This window comes from Pelophylax lessonae (genome assembly GCF_965119305.1).
Source record: "Pelophylax lessonae genome assembly, chromosome: 4".
Taxonomy (NCBI): Eukaryota; Metazoa; Chordata; class Amphibia; order Anura; family Ranidae; genus Pelophylax; species Pelophylax lessonae.
In genome coordinates this window covers 123,276,724-123,294,521 of record NC_138771.1, presented here as the reverse complement: position 1 = coordinate 123,294,521, position 17,798 = coordinate 123,276,724, and the positions used below count along the sequence as shown (strand labels likewise).

Genomic DNA, 17,798 nt, shown 5'->3' with positions numbered 1-17,798 from the left:
TGATCCACCTAGAGACAAGGCTTAGATGCTTGAAGTTCCTTCCTTGGTCCAGAGTAGAGGATCAAAGATGATTAGCTCTCCTAAACTTTGGCCACCAGCTGGCACGTCTGCCAGTTAGTCCCAAACTAAGTCGCATTTGATCGGGTCTCCGATCAAGTAACCCTGGAAGCGACGTCACAATGTTGCCTCAGATTTACTAAGCTGCTAACTGTGCAGATTTAAAAAAAACTGACCATATTCAAAAATGCTGATTTCGGCGTTTTTGAATAGTGTGAAGTGCATTGGAGGGGTTTGGGGGGGTCTTTTCAGTACCTGTCACTGCCCATTACAGTCACAAGGGATGTTTACAATCCTTAGACAGCAATAAAAGTGATCAGATTTTAAGGAACAGTTAAAGTAAATTAAAAATTTGAAAGCACCCCCGTGAGCTCGCACACAATGCATACGCAAGCTGCGCCCGCAAATGTAAAGTGTTCAAATCACGTGAGATATCAGTGCGTATAGAGCGAGAGCAATAATTCTAGCAAAGACCTTCTCCAACTCTAAACTGGGAACCGTTCAAAATCTCCACAAACGATGCTTTAAAAAAGTTTTAAGTACCGTATTTTGTCACCACTGCGCAACTTTAAACTAACATGTTCACAATATACTAAAAAATGGGCGAATTTCACTGTTTAAATTCAGTGAAGTAATTTTTCAAAATTGCGTTTAAAAGACCGCCACGCAAATACCGCGTGACATAATATTTCAACGGCCACTATTTTATTCGAGTCTTTGCAAAAAAAAAAAAAAGTTTGGGGGTTCAAAGTAATTTTCAAGCAAAAACTACTGATTACTTTTAAACATGTGCCAGATATAGGCCTGGTAAGTGGTTAAAGAACCTTTTTTGTTCTTCCCAGATAGGATTATCGTCAGATCCTTTATCTGCCCAGGGTAGCATCCTGCGAGAGGGAGAATAACCTCCTTACCTTCCTGTTCATGAAGGTGGCGAATAGATCCATTTCTGGGCATCCAAACTTCTGGACAAGTCTGAAACTCCTTCAGGTTCAGCTCCCACTCCCTGTCTGATTGGTTGATGGCTGAGAAGTCTGCTTCCCCAATTGCTTTCCCCTTTTATGTGAATTGCCAACGTGACCACCATTCCTTGAGCACAGCCTATAATTTTCTTGGCTAGGTCCAGGAGTGGTCTGGACCTGGTTCCACCTTGGTAATTCAGGTAAGCTACCGCTGTAGTGTTGTCAGAGCAGACCTGAATCTTTGCTTGAAAGGGAACTCTCAAAGGCCTTTAGTGCGTCGCCCACCACTGAGCTCGCTGAATTTGAAAGGGGCCTTGGGCTACTTCCTTGTCTCAGGTGCCCTGGGCTTTGGTTCTCTAGGTGGGCTCCCCATCCCCAGGTGCTCACGTCTTGTGACTTTCAAATGATCCCACTGACCCCAGGGCCTGCCTTTTTCCAGATTGCTTGGTACTGACCACTTTACCTGAGGGGCAAGGATTAAACTTTCATCCAGGGGCATGTCCCAGAACGAAAGGTGGAAGGATTCAAGATCTCTTGAATGTAGTTTTGCCCTAACAGCTGTTGAGATGCTGGCTGACATAAGCCCCTGGGCTCAGGATCTCTCTCCTAGAGCACGTGGGGGCTCCTTTTACAAAATGAGACTATCTCCACCTTCTACATGGAAGGAAGAGTTTGTGAGTCTAACCGGTAGCCTAGATAGGTTTGGACCTGAGATGGTTTCAGGGATGACTTTTCCATGCTGACCAGCCAGCCCAGCATCTGCAAGACCATTTTCACCTGGGTGTCTGTTCTCACCTGAACTGCTGATGGTCCGAAGATCAGTATATCCAGCCAAAGTTATGCCAAGGAAATTAAGGTAGGCTACTGCCTCTGCCAGGATCTTTGTGAAGATCCTTGGACTGGCCGCTAGATCAAAGGGGAGTGCCCTAAATTGCCAATGGGAAACCACTTCCTGGGTTACTACCGCAAATCTCAGAATACCCAGTGTTCCAGGTGGATCGAATCCCTGTGAGAAAGGTAGAAAATCACATTAAACTGAGAAAAGGCCCTCCTTAGGGGTTGGCTCCTCCGTAGCTTCACCCCAGTTAACAGAGCCAAAGGACTGAATAGTTGCTAACATTTCCCACCACATCTGATGCTAGCAGCAAATAACCCAGTTGTAAGAATAAAGAAATCTGTCTTGCACGATCAGGTAATACATTTCAAATACTTCATAACCATGCTTCTGGAGATGCATTTTCAACTGTCAGAAAAGGCAACAAATATGCACGCATTCAGAAAGCTTTGTTCCACCTGAGTGAAAAGAAAAGCTTGTTACAAGAAAAGCTGCTGTCAACTTACAATCAAGTCAGAAAGGTGATCGGAACCAGAGCTGAATCCACTAGTATCAGAATCGGAGGGGCTGCTTGAACGGGAGTCTAAAAACGAGCGGCTCTCCAGTCGGGAGCCACGCAGCAGGGGGGAGGGATATTTCTCTACAAAATCTGAGCCGATGGGATCCAGTGGCAAGAAGCCAAGAGGTGGTGGTTTTCCTAGAGGGTTGTTGAGCAGGTTGAAAACTAGGGGAAAAAAAAAAAAAAAGTCAAGATGTGTTTAGTCTTACCTTAATGTGGATTAACACAATCCTATGACAAACTTCAAAATCATGTTTTTGTGCAATATACAAATTGCATTATATTAAATTGTCAAGACAAAAGAACTGTCAATACAAGCTATATTACATGGTGTTCATCCACTAGGGCTTTTGTTTTATATGGACAGCAAAAGTCCCGGTTGATCCCTCCTTGTCCATGTCACCACTGCAGCCTCAGAGGGTGTTGCGACCATCTGTTGACATACTGAGCATGCTCAAGTTTTCGTTCACTTCTAAGTGGTTATTTCCTCTCATCGGTGCTGCACGTACACCTAGTCACGTGTGGGCATATACAGAGGTAAGTTGCACTCCCCTACCTCCACTATGTCCTCCTTTTGCTAAACACACTGGGAGGAAATAAGATGGTGATTGGAGGCTTCACCTTTAGGTTAGTCCAAAGAACGCACCATAGACCGGCTGGAGGGGCATGGCACCGAAAATGGCTAGATATATCTACAGGAGATTTTTGCCAATCACAGGCAATCTAAAATCCAACAATACCATGTTACTACAAAACATTTACTTTGAAATAGATTTGTATGAAGCTTTAAAAACGCTTGCTATTGCATCTCCATCTGAAAGTTTGTCATGTGACCAGCACAGCACCAATCTGCTCATGTGTGAATTTGTACAGTGCCAAGTACTAGAAACTCCTCCCTTAGAACTTTCCCTGAGGACAGGAAATACCTGGGAAACATGTGACTTATGAAGAACCATTACTGCCCATGGACGTCATGACGTCCAAGACTTAGTGGTGATACTAGTAGGTTTTATTTCCGACAGTGATGGTTTAACCACTTAAGGACCGGGCCCATTTCCGACACTTGGTCTAGGGCTCAAATTATTGGTCTCGCTCCGATTGCAGCAATTTCTCACATGTGGGCACGACTTGTATATGCATTCACTTCTGCGCGCGAGCTATTGAGGACGGAGCGCTTAATTTTTTTTTTTTTTTTTTGACAGCATAAAAAGTGACCACTTATTCCCAATACAAGGAATGTAAACATCCCTTGTAATAGAAATAGGCAGGACAGGACCTCTTTAATGTGAGATACGGGGTCAAAAAGACATCAGATCTCGCATCACAAAAAAGTATTTTTTCGTGATATTAAAAAAAAAAAAAAATGGGCTCTTTAAGGCCTTTGCTATGAAGCGTCGTATGACGTCGCTCTGGTCCTCCAAGGCCATTGAGTCCTCCAAGGCCCTCTCGACTTCCTGCTTGAGGGCGGACCATATCCTTTTCCCCACTACCGACAGCTCTGGTAAGCGGGGCCTCTCCCGCTGCCCATAAAGGTGATTCCCATTGCGAATCCACTGCTGGGACAACCCTTATGTTAAAGCGGTCCGTCCACCGCTGGGGTTATGGCAGCTATCTGCACGGTGGGTGGTCTAAGTGCTTAATGTAAAAGCAATCCCGGCAGCCAAAGAGCCCACCTTCCCCCACTGCCTTTACAGGCTCTTCCATCCCACCAGGGAGCCCAGGAACGAAGCCGGCAGTTCCATTAGCTTACCAAAGAGATGACCGAAGTCCCTTATCTCTACGGTCTAAAACCAGAAGCGATGAGTATTCCATTACTTCAATTTTGCCAGATGTAAACAAGCCATTACTAGCTTGTAAAAGCATCTGATCATACTGATCTCAGATTGATCAGATGCTTTCAGGGCAGAGGAGAAAGATCTAGGGTCAAGCAGACCCCAGATGTATCAGTAAAGAGGACCTGTCACTGCTAATGCCATCACAAGAGATGGTAATCACTTTATTTTGCTATCAAAAGTGTGAAGGTATTTTTTCCAATAAAAAATTTGAAGCTCCCTGCGTGCTCGCACCTAAAATGGTAATTGCACAAAGTCCCACACGCATATGTAAACATTGTGAATGTCAGAGAGCAATTCTAGGGTCAGCCCTCCTGCCCAAATTTAAACTGTAAAAAGCTTTAAAAAGCATCACATATGGATTTTTTTTTTAAATTGGGTACCATAGTTTGGCACAGTTGCGCACACAATTTTAAAGCGTGGCTTTAGGCATTTACTTGGTGCCATCTTTTGTATTTTGCAAAACAATGGTATTCATTGCATTTGTGTGCACCAAAATTCATTAAGCATTAAAAAAAAAAAAAAAAAAAGCTTTGCTTATCCCCCTTAATGCCAGCACCTCCCAGCCCTTTATGGGATTTCTGATGCGGGCAGGGTTTATGATCGCAAGGGTCTACTTGCAATCATGCGACGGCCAATCCTGGCAGTCACATGATCGCAAGTAGCGATCGAGAGCTGTTAGATTCCGGTAACTGCCAGTAGAGCACTATTGGGACAGGTTGGTTTACATTTTGTGCCAATAGGATTTTTCCTTCAACTTACCTGTGAAATCCTTTTCTTGAAATCCTTTTCTTGAGTACATCACGGGACACAGCCGCAATGACTCTGGGTTATATGCTACCTTTAGGTGATTGGACACTGGCTACCAATAGACCGGACGTTCCTCCCATACAAGAAGCAGTTCAGTTTTTGAAGCAAGCAATGATCCCAGAAAAGAGGGGAGGGGACATCCTTGTCCCATGATTTACTCCAAGAAAAGGATTTTATAGGCACGTTGGAAGGAAAAACCCTATTTTCTTTATCGTACATAACAGGACACTATCTGGGGATGTCCTAAAGCAATGCCCATGAAGGGAGGGGACACAGTCCGGGCCAGACTGGCCTACCGGGAAATTTCCCGGTGGCCCGCTGGCCCTGGAGACGCTTTAAGATGGGGCCGCCTGCTACCGCCGCTTTAAGATGGGGCCGCCTGCTACCGCCGCTTTAAGATGGAGCCCCCTGCTAGCACCACTTTAAGATGGGGGCCGCTTGATACTGGCTGCTGCAGCCCCGGCTGTGCTCCAGCGACGGATCTTCTCCTACGCCAGCCGAAGTGAGCGTCATCACATCACATTCGGCGGGCGGCGGCTGCGAATCATCTCCTGCATCTCTACATGATGCCGATCCCTCCCCCAGCAGTATCATCACAGCAGGACAGGTCACAGTGTGAGGCTGAGCAGAGCAGCAGAACTTGAGCTGCCACATGTAAACAGCCAGGTAAGAGTAAATGCCTGGGGGGGGGCCTAGCCTAATACAATGCTGACCCCTTCCCCCTAATACAATGCTGATGCACCACCCTCCCCAAAATTTAGGGGGAGGGGGAAACCGCATTGTTTTAGGGGGAGGTGGCCTTGGGGGGGCTCAGCATTGCATGAGGAGGGGGCTGGGGGGAACAGCATTGTATCAGGGGGAGGGGGGGGTCAGCATTGTATTAGGGGGAGGGGACCGGGGAGAACCGCATTGTATTAGGGGGAGAGGGCTGGGGGGGCAGCATTGTATAAGGGGGAGGGGGGCCAGCAGTATATTAGTGGGGTGGGAGGGGGATCAGTATTAGGGGGAGGGGGGATCAGCATTGTATTAGGGGGAGGGGCCCGTGGAGAACAGCATTGTATTAGGGGGAGAGGGCTGAGGGGGGCAGCATTGTATTAGGGGGTAGATCAGCATTGTATAAGGGGGGAGGGGGCCGGGGGGGATCAGCAGTGTATTAGATAGTGGGTAGGGGGGCCGTCAGCAGTGCATTAGATAGTGGGGAAGGGGGCCAGCAGCAGTGCATTAGATAGTGGGGAAGGGGGCCAGCAGCAGTGCATTAGATAGTGGGGAAGGGGGCCAGCAGCAGTGCATTAGATAGTGGGGAAGGGGGCCAGCAGCAGTGCATTAGATAGTGGGGAAGGGGGCCAGCAGCAGTGCATTAGATAGTGGGGAAGGGGGCCAGCAGCAGTGCATTAGATAGTGGGGAAGGGGGCCAGCAGCAGTGCATTAGATAGTGGGGAAGGGGGCCAGCAGCAGTGCATTAGATAGTGGGGAAGGGGGCCAGCAGCAGTGCATTAGATAGTGGGGAAGGGGGTAAGTAGTGTATTCGATAGTGGGGGGGGGGGGGGGACAGCTGGGCTGTTCCTAGAGCCTGTGGCCTCCCAGCTGGGCTGTCCTTAATTCTATGTGTGGTAGGGAGCCAGAGCGCTTAATGTCCATTGGTTAGGGGCACAAATTACTTGCCTTGGGTGCGGACAACCCACGCTACGCCACTGGGGCTGGTATAATAATGTTATGGGGCTGGTGGTTATGGGGCTGGTATGGTTTTTATTCCCAGTCTGGCCCTGGACACAGTAACCCCAAAATTGCCCCTGGGCAAGAAAGCTTATATACTGCTGCTCCCGGAAGTATGCTACTACCGAATTAAGCCCCTTCTCTGGCTCTATCCACTTGGCAAAAATTGTGAATGTATGAACTGAAGACCAGGTCGCAGCTTTGCACATCTGAGCCATAGACACCTGATGCACTGCGCATTAAACACTTACCCTCCTGGTAGAGTGAGTGAGCTTTAACCTTCCTGGTAGAGTGAGTGAGCTTTTAACCTAAAAGGGTGGAACTTTACGCTTTTTAGCCATATGCCTGAGCAATGACTTGACAAATCCACTTGGAAATAGTTGCTGCCTGACCTTTCTTAGGGCTTTCTGGTAGGATTAAGAAAGCATCGGTATTACGAATTTGTGCTTAAATTTTTAAATAAACTGTTAAAATAAACTTAAAATAGACCGACTGCTTGTACTACATCAAGAGAATGCAACAATTTCTCCTCTGTAGTCTGAAGAATCTGAAAAAAAAAGGTAGAAAAATTTCTTGGTTTAGATGAAAAGTAGTAACTACCTTAGGCAAAAAGGATACATGAGGGCGTAAGACCACCCTGTCCTGATGGAAGGATCAAAATTGGCTCTACAGGGATGAGCCGACAATTCAGACACCCTTCTGACCGAGGTTATGGTAATCAAAAAGATCAATTTCCTTATCAAGAGAACCAAAAATAATATTACCGATAGGCTCAAAGGGATGCCTCTATAGCACAGAGCACAACATTTAGGTCCCAAGGACATAGGGGTGGCTTGACTGGCAGAATCGTGCGAATCACACCAAGGAGTGCGTTATTGGTTTCTGAAAGAAAATCGACAAGACAGAACTCTGCCCCTTAATTGTTCCTAATGCCAGCTTCAAGTCCATTCCTATTTTAAAATAAAGAATTCTTCCAATGACATACTTGACAATGCCATCTCTTGGATTCACACCAAGAAATGTAGGATCCCCAAACCCTAGATACTCCTAGAGACAGGTTTTCTGGCATTTATCAACGTAGAAAGTGCTGGATCAGAAACTCCACGCCCATAAGATTCTGGTCTCAATAGCTAAACTGGCAAATTCAGGTACCGTAAGGTAGGGTGGAATATGGGACCTTGGGAGAGCAGGTTTTGACGACATGGAAGCAACCATGGCTCCCCTACTGCTAATTTCAAGATTTCCACGTACCAAGGTCTCCTGGATCACCAGCTTTCCCTCCACCTGAATTCTGCTGAGACGAGGCAAAAGCTGGACCAGAGGGAACACATCAGATTGAACTGAAACCAGGGAATCACTAAGGCACCCGTTCCGATCGGATCCCTGGTTCTGGAAACAAACCTGTCGAGCTGGTTGTTGAAACTGGACGCCAAAAGATATATGTCGGGAGCACCCAAACGTTGGCAGATCAGTTGAAAGACCTCGGAATGCAAAGACCACTCCCCTGGAAACTGCTGGTGACTTAGAAAGTCTGCCTGCCAGTTGTCCACCCCCGGGATGAAAACCTTCGGCAGACATGGAACATGTCTCTGCCCAAGACAGGATGTGGCTCACCTTCTGCACCGATTGGCTTCTGGTTTCCCCCTGATATAAGGCCACCAGAATTGCGTTGGACTGAATCCTGACAGGACATCCCCGCAGTCTGGATGTCCAAGAAAACAGTGCCAAATGGGCTGCTCGGACCTCCCAAAATGTTGATGGGCAAACTTTCTATCAGATACCACCTTCCCCAGATAGAGCTTTCCCAGGACTGCTCACCCAGCCAACAAGGCTGGAGTCTGGTTACTACGTTCCAGGTCACAGGCAGAAAAATTTCCCCTTGCTTAGGTTGCTGAGGACCAGCCACCAGGCCAGATCCTGTCTTACCCTTGGGAAAAAAATAAAAATAAAATAAAAAATTAGGGAATCCAGAGCTCTGAGCTTTTTGTTCCAAGCAGACAAAATCCTGTTCTGGAACATTCTGGAGTGGAATTGCTTATAAGGGACTGCTGCTTCGAATGAGGACACCACCTTGCCCAACAGTCTCATGCACAGCCATATAGAGGGGAATTACAAACTGCACCAGATTTGTTTTTTTTTATGGCAGGAAAAACCTTTGCCTGAGCAGTATCAAGAATCAGACCCAAATATTCCAGAATCTGCGCAGGCCTCAAGGCTGACTTTTCCAAGTTCACAATCAAACCCAGATCATCTAAGAACTGGACGGTCCGGGAAACATCCCATTTTAGACCTGGTCCTGACTGATTCTTGATCAGTAGGTCGTATAGGTAACCCATTACTGAGATGCCCTGAGACCTTAGATAAGCCAACACTGGGGCCAAGATTTTTGTAAACATCCAGAGAACTGTGGCCAGACCGAACCACAAACTGAAAATGGGACTGCCCTACTGCAAAACGTAGAAACCTCAGAGGGAGCCTGAAAAATTGGTACATGGGAGGTGTGCATCCTTGATATCTATGGACCACCAGAGAGCAGATTAATTTCATGCAAAAAGACAACGGTCAGATATTGGTTCTGAGCTTTGAGCGCTAGAATGAGTCTTACCTCACCATTTGGTTTTGGCACTGTAAAGAGATTGAGTCAAAACCCATGAACAATTTGCTGGTTGGAACCTCCACAAATCACACCCTGTACCCACAAATGTTCATTGCCTGGAAGGATGACTTCTCGGGTTCTGGGTTCAAGTGTCCCTGTTTGCCCAGTAAAAAAGGAGGAAAAAAACAAAAAAAAAAAAAGAATTCCATCATGTAGCCCCATGTCACTGGACAAGACCCACCTGTCCTGAACCACTCCAAGTTTGAACTGTAGGAGCCCCACCCGAACGAGTGGGGACACCCCTTCATAAGGCAGATTTGGAACCTGATTAAACGGGCCTTTGGACCCAGGGTTTTTTCAGACCTTGATTTTGAGGTCTTCTAAACCCTGATGGCTGAGGCCGTCAGAACTGCTTAGAAGCAGACGTGTTAGAGTAGGTACTGTAACACGAGCTTTAAAAGACATTTAATCCTTTTAATTGGCAAAAATTAGTTTTCCATCTGAAATCCTGATGTTTTTATCCAGAGCCTCACCAAAGACGTTGCCCATGGAAAGGTGGTCCGTTTCTTACAAGGTAATTCTGCTGACCAATTCTTAAAGCGGTAGTATACAGCTTTTTTTGACTAAACTACAGGTAAGCCTATAATGAGGCTTACCTGTAGGTACAATCAATATCTCCTAAACCTGCACGGTTTAGGAGATATTACCACTGCATGCAGCCACTGACGAGTGCGGCGCATGCGCTCTGAAGGCGGACCTTCAGAGTTCCTTGCCGTAAAATTACTCCCGCGCGCAGTGACGTCATCGCGGCTCCTGCCACTCACAGCGCCGGAGCCGCCAGACCCGGAAAAGACGCAGAGGGATCATGTCAGCTCCCACAGCGGTGTCCGGGGATCCGTGTCGGTGCTTCGTTCTAAGGTGCATACTAGCTCATTATGCCTTTGTCTTGCAGGTTTTTTTTTTTCCCCCATTAGAGTATACTACCGCTTTAAGCCCTAGTACTCTGCGCATATGAACAGAGAAGAACTCGGGAAATCTGTTGGACAGAATCCTTAAGTTCATCTACTGCAAAAAAAGGCGCAAAGAAACTCAACCGAATCTTCAGAAGATTCCCACTAAATAGGCAGGCTTCTAGTCACCCTTTTAAAGCGATACTTTAAGGCTTTCCAAACCCCTATAGCTGGTTGAACAGCAGAGCCAGCGATGACAAAGGAAGCTTTAAGGATTCCAACTTTTTATCTGCTAGACCCTTAAGGATCAAGGCAATTTGAAGCCCACACGCACACATGAAAAAAACATCAAATACGCACACGTGTCCATGCATTTATGCAATATGAGTTTATGCAAACATGTATGCAAGCAGGCATGAACAGGTTTACTATGCAGCAACAGCTCAACTGCACTTGGCCCCAACTGATTTTACAGGCTACGCCAAGCCTTGACTGGTCACCCATTTCTCCCATAGAAATGTAGCTATAGGCTAAAGTTGGGTCTCAGAGGCCTTGCAGATCTTTCAGCCCACATGGTCCACCAAAAATGGCCGCCCTTTGACTTCCGGTCTATACAGGAGTAGGCCATAATGAGCGAACCTGCGCCCTCTAGTGGCTGGAGGACACTCCAGTCCAATACTCCTGTGAAGTACACAGGGCATGAACAGGACATTGCCCCCAGTGGCCACTGTGAGAAAGACCAGAACAAATCTTTAAAAAAAAAAAAAAAAAAAAACAGTCCTGCCACAGGATCCTTATAGGACATAAACTTCACCCATCACGGCAGGCTGTCAGTCATTGGACCTTCAAGGACCAAGCCATTTCAAGGACCTTCCATTCCAAGGTCCATCGCCCAGATGAGTCACCTTACAGGGAAAACCTTGGGAACCATTCTTTTAGCGCTTAACCATTCGAAGAGATCCAATCACAACGCCCTAAACTGGGAAACCATTCTTCGGATTGAAGAGCTTTAACAGCCATGACCACCACCTTCAAGACCCTGTCGGAAAAAACAAAAAAAAAAAAAAAACGGAGGTTCTTCCTGTATGTGAGGTATATAGGGAGGAACTTCCTGTCTATTGGTTGCCAGTGTCCAATCACCTAAAGGTAGCGTATAACCCATATAGTTATTACCAGCTCTGTCCCATGATATACGATAAAGAAATATGGCCTCTCGGCACTAGGTTAAACTGCTGTGCAAGTGTGACAAACGGCATACGGCAAAATCTAGAGCCTTGCAAAACGAAAAAAATAAATTAAAGTTTGGTGGTTCCAAGCTACTTTTTTTTTTTTACGAGAGATGCCAGAGTTGGCTCCAATTGGGAACAGTTCAAGGTACAGATTTCTTATATTAAATACAATGGCGTGATCTTTATTAAAAATGCATCAAAGGGATACTAGACATACTGTGTTTTCCATCAACCCTTCTATTGTCTAGACAAGCACTGCATAAATAAAAAAACCCCACCCACTTCAATCTTCATTATGAGTGAAACAAGAACTACATGTTTGCACATCAGTAGCATTAGATCAGCAAGTTCCTGCTAATGTTTTTCTACTTGTTGAAACCGCTTTAAAATCACAGATTTTATACTTACTGGGTGACAATGCTGTTAAACCTGGAGTAACCTCAGCAGCATTGTTACCCGTGACAGGATGAGCTTAGATTCTTTTAACCCCTTTGCTGCCAGGCCCTGTGCTCCGGTTTTAAACTCAGCTGGCCAGGCCATTGCTTTTTTAACTTTCAGTGTTTATAAGACCTCCAAAATATTTATATATATATTTTTGCTACAAATTAGCAGCTACAGCCAGCCAATTTTACAAAAATACCTAATAAAAGTATATAACCTGTATTAAGTTAAACCTGTAAAAATGTAATTTTTGTAGTTACAGTAAAATCCATTTCCGAGTTTGACTGACAGGGCTCCATAAATCATAACTAGTGGTTATATTGTCACAGGAGTCCTACAGGTGTAGGCAGAACAAAACATCTGGCTACGCCCATGGGCCATCCTCAGCTAGTGTATAACTGAGGAGGAAGAAGCAGAATCGGTGGTGGAAGCGGAATCTCAATGAGGCTTCGGTCTCCTGGACTAGGGGAAAGTGGCCCCTGTGACCAGGGGTCTCTGAAGGGGATCCCAGGGCAGAGGATGCAGCAGAATCCTGGTCCAGACAGGGGGAAGCCCAGCTCACTGAGGGATTTAAGAATGGGAGAAGGGAAATTGCAGGCAGGTCTGACCGTCCCTGGAGTTTACCTGTATCCACCCCAAAAGTCGCCAAAAGGGGAGAGGTGCGGTAACGCTCCAAACAGAATCCTCACCACCGAAGTAGGGGTGCTGTCAGCCAAGGGACCGTTGTGACTCAGACCCAAGCCCGGTTGTATGCGACCCTGCGAGACATTTTAACTCGCGGGCCAGCCTCTGTGAGGCTATGTTGTGGCCAACCTAGCGTGTAGCTGCAATCTGCACGTGCGCTCTGGCTGGGCTGGGAACCACTGGATCTAGATTATCGAGCCCGGCAGTTGATTGTAGATCTCCCGAAATAAAAAAATGTAAGGGAGGAGAAAATTGCTAGGACCAGAGACAAGCCGGGAGATTAGGTCCTTACTCCTGACTAGGCAGAATAAAATTGGATTTTTTGTAAGAACTTACCGTAAAATCCTTTTCTCTTAAGCTCATTGACAGACGCAGTCCTCTTTGATTAATATCAGTAGGGTTATACTGCCCCCTACAGGAGTAGGACACTAGGCAGGAAAAACATTCTGGCCACACCTTAGGGGCAGTCCCAGAGGGTATATCCTCTCTCCCTGCTACAGGATGTTCGTTATGTCACAAAGCAGTGTCGCAGAATTTAACCCAACCCAACTCAAATAGAGGGGCGGGTACTGCGTCTGTCAATGAGCTTAAGAAAAGGATTTTACGGTAAGTTCTTACAAAAAATCCAATTTTCTGTCGCTCATTGACAGACGCAGTCCTCTGATTAATATCAGTAGGGACGTCCCAAAGCAGTGCCACAAATGAGGGGTGGGATAACGGAAATCAAAATCCAATCCAGAAGGCCCAACCGGTGCCAACCAGAAGTTTTAAAAGCTCATCAGACAAAAGGATGAGACTCAACTGAAAACCCAACAGAAAAACCCTCGAGGTAGACCACCGGTCTCCTCAACAGCGGCCTGCAGAACCTTGCGGCCAAGAGGCATCCGCCGATGCCAGCACATCAACTTTGTAAAATTTTGTAAAGGTATGAACTGACGACCAGGTAGCCGCCTTGCAAACCTGAACCACTGACGCCTGATGGCGGAAGGCCCAGGAAGCACCAAGCGCCCAAGTGGAGTGCGCCTTAAAAGGGAACGGGGGAACCCGACCCTTAATAGAATAAGCCTGTACCACCGTCTGTCTGATCCATCGGCAGACGCAGGCAACCCCTTTCTAGGGTCATCCGTGATCACAAAAAGTGAATCCGTCTTACGGAAAGATTCCGTAGTAGTCAAGTACACCCTGATCGCCCGAACTACATCCAAGGAGTGTAACGCAAACTCCCAAGGATGACTGGGCTTAGGACACAGGGAAGGTAACAATATCTTCATTTAGATGGAAATCTGAAACCTTAGGAAGGAAGGATGGATTCGGATGAAGAACTACCTTATCCCTATGAACCACCAGATATCGGGAACGACAGGACAATGCAGCCAGTTCTGACACCCTGCGTGCAGAAGTGATAGCCACCAAAAAGGCCACCTTCTGGGATAAAGCAAGCAAGGGGATTTCCCTAATATTTTCAAAGGGAGGTTTCTGAAGAACCAACACCCAATTAAGATCCCAGGGCGGTAAGGGCGCGCGCACCGGCGGAGCCAGGTGCCACACCCCCTGGATGAAACTCCGCACCAAGGAATGAGTAGCCAGAGGCCTCTGAAAGAAGATTGCAAACGCTGAAACCTCACCCTTGATAGTGCTCAAGGACAGTTTCTGCTCAACCCCCTTTTGCAGAAAAGCCAATATACGGGCCATCAAGTAGGAACGTGGAGGAAACCCAAGGGATTTACACCACGCGATATAGGACTTCCATGTGCGATGATCGACTTTTCTGGAAGTCGCTTTCCTTGCTTTAGAGTAGGAATAACTGAAGCTGACAACCCCTTGTCCTTCAGCACCTGGGTCTCAGCAGCCAGGCCGTTAAAGCCAGCGATCGTAAAGCAGGATGGAAGTTTGGTCCCTGCGACAGCAGATCCTCCCTGAGAGGAAGTCGCCAAGGAACGTCTGCGACCAGCCTGACCAGGTCGGCGTACCAGGCCCGACGAGGCCAGTCCGGAGCTACCAGGATAACTGGAATTCCCTCCACCTCTATCCTGCGAAGAAGCTTCGGCAGCAATTTGAGAGGAGGAAAGGCGTACAGTAGCTGGTACTGCCCCCACGGGGCGACCAGCGCGTCTGCGGCGTCCGCTAGAGGATCGCGGGAGCGAGCTACAAACCTCCACACCTTCCTGTTGAGCCGAGATGCCAACAGATCCACATCCGGGTTGCCCCAACGAAGGCACAATTGGTGAAATACCTCTGGATGAAGAGACCATTCCCCTTGATCCAGAATCTGACGGCTGAGAAAATCTGCCTGCCAATTCTCCACCCCCGGAATGAATACCGCGGAGAGGGCTGGAATAAATCGTTCCGCCCAACGAAGGATGCTGGCCACTTCCATGGCCGCCAGGATACTCTTGGTGCCCCCCTGGTGATTGACGTAAGCCACGGCCGTGGCATTGTCCGACTGGATCCGCACCGGGTTGTCTGATCGCTCTCAGTTCCAATACATTTATCGGTAACCTGGATTCTTCCAGGGACCAGAGCCCCTGAGCAGATAGTCTGCCGAGAACCCCACCCCACCCAGATAGACTGGCATCCGTGGTGACAATTGTCCAATAGATTGGAAGAAATTACTTTCCCTGACTGAGCATTGGTGATCGAAGCCACCAAACCAGAGATTCCCTGGTCCGTTTGCTCAGTCGGATCTGATTGTCCAGGGAATCGGGATTCCGGTTCCATTTGAGAAGAATCTCCTTTTGGAGAATCTGGGTATGAGACTGGGCAAACGGTACTGCCTCGAAGGAGGCCACCATCAGTCCCAGAACCCTCATGCAAGTCCGCAGGGAAGGCCAGTTGACGGTCAATAATAACTGAGTCGTCGACTGAATCTTCCGGAGTTTCTCCGCCGGGAGAAACACTTTTGCCAAGGATGTATCCAAAGTTAGGCCCAGATAGTTCAGTCTCCTGGTGGGAACCAGGGATGATTTCTGCCGGTTCACCAGCCACCCGAACTCTTCCAAAGAGGTCATCGTGATCTCCAAGTTTAGTAACAGAGCCTGTGGAGACTCCGCCCGGAGTAGCAGGTTGTCTAGGTAGCCTAGAACCAAAATGCCCCTTTGTCGCAATAGTGCCAAAACTGGGGCCAAGACCTTTGTGAAGACCCAGGGAGCAGAGGCGAGACCAAAGGGTAACGCCACAAACTGAGAATGGTTCTCTCCCACAGAAAAGCGAAGGAAACGCTGACGTCCTGCATAAATGGGAATGTGAAGATAGGCATCCTTGATGTCTATGGACGCCAGAAAATCCCCCTGATGCAGGGAGGCCACTACTGTGCGAATGGACTCCCATCTTGAATTTTTGCACCTGGACAAAATGATTGAGTGCTCTCAAGTCCAGAATTGGACGCACCTTGCCCTCTTTTCTGGGTATTGTGAATAGGTTCGAATAGAACCCCTGAAAACGTTCTGTCCAAGGAACGTGGACCACCACTCCTTGTTGCATTAAATCAGTCACTGACCCCCGCAAAGCTTCTAAGCGGTCCGGGGATAGTCGGATATTGGAAGGGAAGAACCACACCGGTGGAAGTGATCGAAACTATCTTGTATCCTGACCGTATGACCTCTTGAACCCATTTGTCTGGAATCCTGGAGAGCCATGGGTCCGGAAACCGGTGAAGACGTCCCCCCACCCCAGATATGGGTGGGGGCGCACCTTCAGGCTGTATTGGTCTCATCTTCAGGTCTGGCAGGGCCGGACCTTTGTTTATTCGACCAGCGCCCTTTGAATCCCCCTGGGGGGGCTTTGGAGGACTTCGCCTTATCGCCCGTCCCAGAGGAGCGAAAAAATTTCTTATGAGCGGAAAAGGAAGGTCCCCGTCTGCGACGCGGTGCTTTCCCCTTAGTAGTCTGTGGTAAAAAGGTGCTCTTGCCACCAGTGATATCCTTGATGATCTCATCCAAGGTGGCACCAAACAGGCGATCCCCTTGAAAGGGGAGATTAGTCAAAGCTTTTTTGTAAGCTTGATCCGCCGACTAGCATTTTAACCACAGCATACGCCGAAGGACCACCGCCGAGATCGATACGCGCCCCATTAATGGAGCGGCGTCACAAATTGTAGCGCTTGTACCATCTGCTCCAGCAAGTCCGATACTGCCGGGGGGAGACTTCTCCCCTCCAGATCTCGGCGTAACAACTTGGTCCACTCTGTCAATGTTTGTGCAACCAGAGCAATGGTGAACACTGGCCTTAAGGCTGACCCTATCAGGGAAAATATATAGAGTGGGATATAGATTCCGCTTTACGGTCCACTGGATCCCGAAAGGACGGAGCGTCCTCCACCGGGATAACCGTAGCTTTATTTAATCTGGAAATCGGTGAATTCACCGACGGTGGTACCGTCCATTTATTAAGGAGAGATTCTTCAAATGGATAGCATCTAGCAATCCGTTTGGAAATACCAGGGGCTCGTTTTGGACAGACCCATTCTTCCTTAATATCTTGAAAACATTTGGGCAAAGGAAACGCCTTCGCCATCTTGGTAGGCTTGCAAGTACCAAAAGCAATTTCAGTATCAACTGCTTCCGTAGGTATAAGCTCAAGTCTTAAAGTTTCCCACACAGACACAATCAGTGCATCTACCAATGCTTCATCCTGCGCTATAGCGGAGGGAGAAATGTCTCCCTCACTATCCGAGTAGATGGGATATGAGACACTAGCCCCAGAAGAGGGACCTGCAGCTGCTGCGACAGGCTCAGAATCTGTATCTGAAGTGTCAGATGAAATAGGGGTAGGCGGGGGTCGCTTCTTTGCGCCCCGTCCCTGACAGGCCACCTCCACCCGGGATACAAAAGACTCCAAAACCACTGATAATGCATCAATACTAATTGGGGAACTGGAGGGTCCTGCGGCCACCTCGAGGGGATCAGGTGGGGATACATGTATAGCAGGTTCCATGACAAATCCAGGAACACTTGCCAGCAACCAAGGATTGTAAAAGAAAACTTTATATAATCCCCCAGCGGAACAGCGCCCCTCAGTGTTACCTGCTTCGGACCCCCACAGAGAGAGAGAGAGAGAGAGAGAGAGAGAGACCCCAAGGGCTCACCACCTGATGCACAGAAGCTTCTACCGAACTGCTCTCAGCGCTGTCCTTTA

The 17,798-nt window shown here is 47.8% G+C and overlaps 1 protein-coding gene across 4 annotated transcripts in view; it reads right to left on the bottom strand.

Annotated features, from left to right (window-relative positions):
* Positions 1-17,798, bottom strand: part of CPEB1 (cytoplasmic polyadenylation element binding protein 1) — a 159,342-nt gene that overhangs the window by 73,019 nt on the left and 68,525 nt on the right. For all 4 annotated transcript variants that reach the window (XM_082256525.1, XM_082256526.1, XM_082256527.1 and 1 more), the window contains exon 3: positions 2,358-2,575. In XM_082256525.1, coding sequence (XP_082112651.1) covers positions 2,358-2,575 — 218 coding nt within the window. The remainder of the gene's footprint in view (positions 1-2,357; positions 2,576-17,798) is intronic.